We start from the raw sequence: 6,281 nt of genomic DNA, 5'->3' as shown, positions 1-6,281 counted from the left end.
AAATTTTGAAATATGATCTTTTTTTGGTTAAAATTTAAATAATAACATTATTCAAATTTAACAATATTTTAAAATTTTCATTTATGTTATTTAATTCATTTTTATATAGTTATTATTTGTATTATTTTCTAAAATTTATATTATTATTTTTACTATTTTAAAATTTAATAGATTTTACTTAAGTTATTTTTTACTCATTTTTTATTATTATTAATTATAAATAATAAATATCCAATAAATGAATATTTAAAATAATAACTTGTAAACCAAAAAATATATATATAAGATTGCTTAAGTGGATGATGATGATGTGTAAGAGAATCGAAAAAAATTAACTTATATATATAGGTTTAACACTCTTTTAAGTCTTGACATCATTCATTCACACTTTTTCAAACAATGACTTTGTTTATTTCCTCATGCCTTCTTCTTCTTCTTCTCATCTTCCTCTTCACCTCCACCGATGCTCTGACGTCACCATCCGACGTGTCAGCACTAAAAGCCTTCAAAGCCACCGTGAAACCAAACTCAATCCCGCCGTGGTCTTGTCTCGCAAGCTGGGACTTTACTGCCTCCGACCCTTGTGCTTCACCACGTCGAACGCATTTCACTTGCGGCATCACTTGCTCGTCTGACTCCACACGTGTGACCCAACTAACTCTCGACCCGGCCGGTTACACGGGTCGTCTAACGCCGCTCATCTCCGGCCTCACGGAGCTCCTCACGCTCGATCTTGCCGAGAACAACTTCTACGGCCTAATCCCATCCTCCATATCCTCCCTCCTCAGCCTCAAAACCCTGGTTCTCCGATCCAACTCGTTTTCCGGATCCATACCCGACTCAGTAACTCGACTCAACTCACTCGAGTCCATTGACATCTCTCACAACTCACTCACCGGGTCACTTCCAAAAACAATGAACTCGCTCTCAAACCTCCGACAGCTCGATCTTAGCTACAACAAGCTCACCGGAGCCATCCCAAAGCTTCCCAAAAACCTCATCGACTTAGCTTTAAAGGCCAACACCTTATCAGGACCCATATCAAAAGAATCGTTCACCGAGTCAACTCAGCTCGAAATCGTCGAGCTCGCCGAGAACTCATTCACCGGAACACTCGGAGCTTGGTTCTTCCTCCTAGAATCAGTCCAACAAGTAGATCTAGCTAACAACACTCTCACAGGCATCGAAGTCCTCCCTCCAAAACTTGCCGAAGAAAACAACCTCGTAGCTGTAGAGCTAGGTTACAACCAAATCAGAGGAACCGCTCCGGCGAGTTTCGCGGCGTACCCGAGACTCTCCTCACTGTCTATGAGATACAACATGCTTCACGGTGGCATACCGTCGGAGTACGAACGGAGCAAGACGTTGAGAAGGCTTTACTTAGACGGGAACTTTTTGACGGGAAAAGCTCCGGCAAGATTCGTGAGATCGGACGGAGAAGTAATGGGAAGTTTGGGGAATAATTGTCTACAGGGATGTCCAGGGAAAGCTAAGATGTGTGCTCCATCGCAGAAACCTTTTTACATTTGTAAGCAAGCTTATGGTGGAAAACCAAAGTCTTAATTTTGTCGGTGTCGGCGACTACTTCTTGTAATATAATTTATGCATTAACTCTTCTTGTTTTGTCTTGGAGAACCACCAGTCGTTATCGAGATCTTATGTGGGCACGAAATGAAAATGCTTCAAACTTACACAAACTGTTTTTTTTTTTTAATTGTAGTATAAAAATAATGATGACTGCGTTGGTAAATATTAAAATGGGGTATCAAATACTGATGATTTGGACGCTACATCATTAAAGAACAATAATGACCTTGTTTGATACCTTGTACAATTCTTTTTTTTTAAACAGCATTGTCAAATTTATGTTTACAACTAAAACTGAATTTGTTACTGCTCATATCCATAAATCACAGACTAAAAAACTCGTCGAATGATATTATGTTGTTTAGATACATTTTGCAAAATGATAGGAATTCTATTATCAATATATACCTATATTTAATAAATACTTTATTTTTAAATAATATGATATATAAAAGTAATATTTGGAAAAAGAAAATATAGGTTTTCTTTGATCAAAAAGAAAAAGAAATTATAGGTATATTAAATACTGTTAAAACTTAAAAGTTGTGAAAGTTTGAAATACTATATGAAAAAGTGAATTTATTTTTTTTCTATGGATAAAATAACAAAAATTCAAAATGCAAATAAGCAAATTTGGAATTACCTACTTATATTTACATAAGAACAAAAAAAATTGGAATTTTTAAGAAAACACAATTTTCATTTTATACAACATGCATTCTGTAGATTTTTTTAGTTGGTAAATTTTCTTGAATAATCGCAGTACAAAACGTCATTAAGTCATAAAATTTATTTTAAAAGTTTTTTGATAATTTTAATTTTTTTTTAAAAGAATTTGGGTGGATTTGTATTAATATCACTGTTCACGTTTGTTTGTTTTTTTTAAAATCTTTGTTAATCATAATTTTAGTCCAAAAACATCTCTAGAACTCCATATCGAATCCAAAAACATCTCTAGCAAAGAACTCCATATCGAATCCAAAAACATCTCATCAAACTTTCTCGAAAGTTGCAAGATATGTATATAACTATATACCATTGTCTAAAGAACAAGAGTCATGGTGGTGGAGGAGGTGGATCAGGGTGAAGTCTACTCTATAATCTAGTATTATTCAAAAATGTAAGGTGATTAACTCTGTTCCCTTTTTATCTACTTGTAAAAAATCACTAACACTAAAATGCGGTAACATTCAAGATATAATGGGCACTTTACTTCCAACTATGAATGAATAAAAAAGATGAAGACGTTGTATTATCTTTCACAAGATAAGACATATTTCATAACACATCGATCATGCACCGTCTCGGTTAAGCTAGTATTGCAATCCTTAGTTGACTAGCTTAGCTCTACGTATACTTGGTATCATTAGAACAAACAATAACTAAACCAAATGTTCGTTCTTTATAAACTCAAAATTCAATATTCGAGAAAAGAAAAAGGAAGAAAACGTCATCGACCACACCAAAAAAGAAGAAGAAAAAAAAAATTAAGTTTAAAAAAGAAAGATGACATTGGAATGGTACTAGACCACTACATCAGGTGCTCTACTTCTCTCCAACATCTAGGCTACGATCATTACCTGAAAACATGAAAATAGAGTCGTGACTACATATACATCGACGTGTGATATTATACTTAATGAGTCTGGATCATTCTTAAACTCAACAAGCGTATAGTCTCAATAGTAATAAGAATTATTTCCAATCTTGTACATATGATAATATACATTTATACTCCACCTACGATTTTTCACTCCGGTACAATGTGCATCTCTATAGTGCACATTGTGATGTGACAAGTCCCACTAAACTGAAACACCAATAATTACATTACTCCGATTCACATATCTGTTTTGTCCATTGTGAGATGTACAACCTCCATAAAGAACATTCATAACTTTTCATTCTGTTTTAATACATATTTTTTTTTTTGTAAAAGGTCTGTTTTAATACAAAAACACAATTAAAAAAAAAAAAGATAGTATGACTAGTCTCAGAAGCACAAAAACACGATTAAATTCGTATGTAAGCCAATGGACGATCGTGGATCATCTTTTGCCCAATCCCAATCGCATAAACTCTAGTTTATGTGACTGCTGGACACTCTAGACCATAAGTCCTATTTTCTTTTCTTTTATAATTACAGATATACCATTCTAAAGTTAACATAAGGAAAATCTCGGTACAATATAATTTATAAAATCATGCAAACACAAAAGTAGTTTTAATTAGGATCATTATATACATTTTTGATGTTTATATTAAATTAAACTATCATGAGTCGGAAACGGCAACTCAAAAAGTAGACATTTTTTTTGCAAGAATAGACAACAAAAAAAAATCTTCTCCTAAAGAAGAGTTCGCTCTAGCCGTCAACAAGTTTCAGTTCTCCGTTTGTCCTCTCCAGTGGTCGGCGCTCTTCACCGCTGCCGTGAGAGGATACCTTAGTCTCTCTTTTGCTGTTGTTGTTTAGTTCCTTGCTTCCTTTAACTTTTCGATTTCGGTGGAGATTGGCTTCACTTTGGTTGAGACGGCAGATCTTCACGGTGGGGCTTGCGAGTTTCGTCGTCGGCCAGCTTCTTCGGAGAGAGTTGTTTCTTGGGTCTCCTAGATCTATTTTTTGGAAGATTCGACAGAGTTTTGAGTTTCATGGTGATTCCCAAAATTTGCTCTCGAATTTGTGGCTGTGGTCTCGCTTGTTTCTTTAGCTCGATAAGCTAACCTTCTGATATCTTCTTCACCGTTGTCTAGAGCTAAATGGAACTGTTTTAGTTTGTTTCAATTTCTTGGATTAGTCGTTTAAGTAGATGTTTGGCTTTGGACTAGGGAATCATTTGGCTTGCTTCGAGTCTCAATTTGGGTTTGTGGAGGCGGTTGGAAGTGTCATTTTGCAGAGATTTTGCTAGCAATTCCGGCTCAGGTAGATCCACGGTATGACTCGAAGAATAAGGTATCTTCTTTGCTAGGTCCTTCCCTGTGTTCTTTCGTTCATGTGTTGTTTGATTGGAAGCCGTCAGTGTTGTGTGGTTGTGTTTGCATTACCCGCCCAGCCTTTACCTTCCTATCACCCTTGTTTACCTCGTCCTTCCTTTGATTCCCAAAAGGCTTGTTTCCCTCTCTAAGCTTAGGCTCCATTTTGTTTGAAGAAATGCTAGTCTCCTTTGTCTGCAGTTGGTCCTTCTCATGGTTGTGGTTTGTTGTGGTTGATAGCTGTCTCGGTTAGACTTCTCTCCTTGTCTTGCTTTGCAAATCCGTTTAGATTTGATTGCGTTTTAAAGGCTTCCATCTAGACGTTATGGGACATTGTAGTCGTCGTCGTCGTATCCAGAAACGTTCGAGTCTTGTTTGTTGGGTTATGAAGTTCTTGGTTCTTGCTTCGAGAGATTGGCTCTCATATTGATAGGAGGTGGTGGTTGTTATTTTTGGATTGGCCTCGGGCATATTTGGTAAAACTCAGCTTCAAGAGCTTCAGAAGAATAAACATTGCGGTTTGGGACTAGTTTATTTCTTAAAGGTTCATCCTAGTTTGCCTTTGTCTTTAGCTCTTGGGTTCATCCTCTTTCCAAAGTTAAATTTTCCTTTGCTTTGTTGTTTGTTTTCTGTGTTGGTTTCTCTTATGCTTCCGGGGATTTGTACTCGTCCGCCGGCTTTGTTTCCCTTGTTTGGGCATTAAACTCCAGGGAAATCTTGTCTTCCGCCGGTTTAAGTTATATGTCACAATGTATTCCACCTTGTTATATATATAAAAAAAATCTTGTGATAAAAAAAAAAGAGTCGGAAACCAAAATTTGAGAAAAAAAAATCTCAAAAGTATCAAAAATCCTAAATTTAAACATATGATCCACTTTGACTAGTCATACTATCTTTTTTTTTTTTTTTTTTTTTTTTAAATTATACTTTATATTAATAAATAATGGGTCATCCAAAAATAGGCTTGGCCTTGGAAAATTACACGGTTTCAACAGTTACAAAAAGAGGAAAACGGAGGACGTTGTCGTCACCGGAAAAAACGATCGGATCCTGCTGAATGAACTTGAGACAGAGGCTCGGACATGAACGCCGGTGGTTGCAGGATCCACGGCTTTGCAGCGGTAACACCAAATCAAAACCCTTGACAAAAGCAACCAAACTCTGTTTCGGATTCCTCATCGGTGAAGCACATGACCCGCTACAGATCCTCTGACATGCTCAAGCAACCGATCTTAGGCTCCGCGAAGTCAGATCCCTTGCCTAGCAACCCGCTCACTCAGATCTAACATGCCTCTTCCAGCTCCGACGACCTCCGCCTCCTCAAGGTGAGATTGCTTCAGATCCGGTATGGTGGATACACACGGCATGGCGGTTGACAGAGGATAGTGGTTCAGTTCACCCTCCATTAACTGAACTTCATGCAAGCCCCAGAGGGTGCCAAACCTCCAGGTTAACCACCGAAACTTCGCAACAATACCCTCCTACCTTCCACCGACTTCCGCTGCAGACAACAGCTTCCATTTGGCGGATGAAACAAGAGAAAGCTCCACCGCTGCCCCACGCGGCTTGATCTAGAAGCTTCTCGACCCACCAAAACAGAAGCCGCAACTGCATCGAATGGAAGACAATACCATGCCTCTGTCGCGGGAGATGCAAAACACCCACCACTGTCTTCCCCATGTAAATCCAACACCCATAGTAAGCGCCGCAACACCTTACCTGTC

General features: G+C 37.6%; 1 protein-coding gene across 1 annotated transcript; it reads left to right on the top strand.

The window, feature by feature from the left end:
• The first annotated feature begins 251 nt into the window (after window positions 1–251).
• On the top strand, window positions 252–1,697 carry LOC104793477 (uncharacterized). The gene has a single exon (XM_010519836.3). It carries the CDS (start codon window positions 400–402, stop codon window positions 1,561–1,563), a length of 1,164 nt encoding a protein of 387 aa, XP_010518138.2. The 5' UTR covers window positions 252–399; the 3' UTR covers window positions 1,564–1,697.
• Window positions 1,698–6,281: the final 4,584 nt, after the last annotated feature.

Source organism: Camelina sativa, chromosome 1 (assembly GCF_030686135.1).
Source record: "Camelina sativa cultivar CO46 ecotype springtype chromosome 1, ASM3068613v1".
NCBI classification, from domain to species: Eukaryota; Viridiplantae; Streptophyta; class Magnoliopsida; order Brassicales; family Brassicaceae; genus Camelina; species Camelina sativa.
This window is presented reverse-complemented; position numbering and strand designations above follow the sequence as displayed.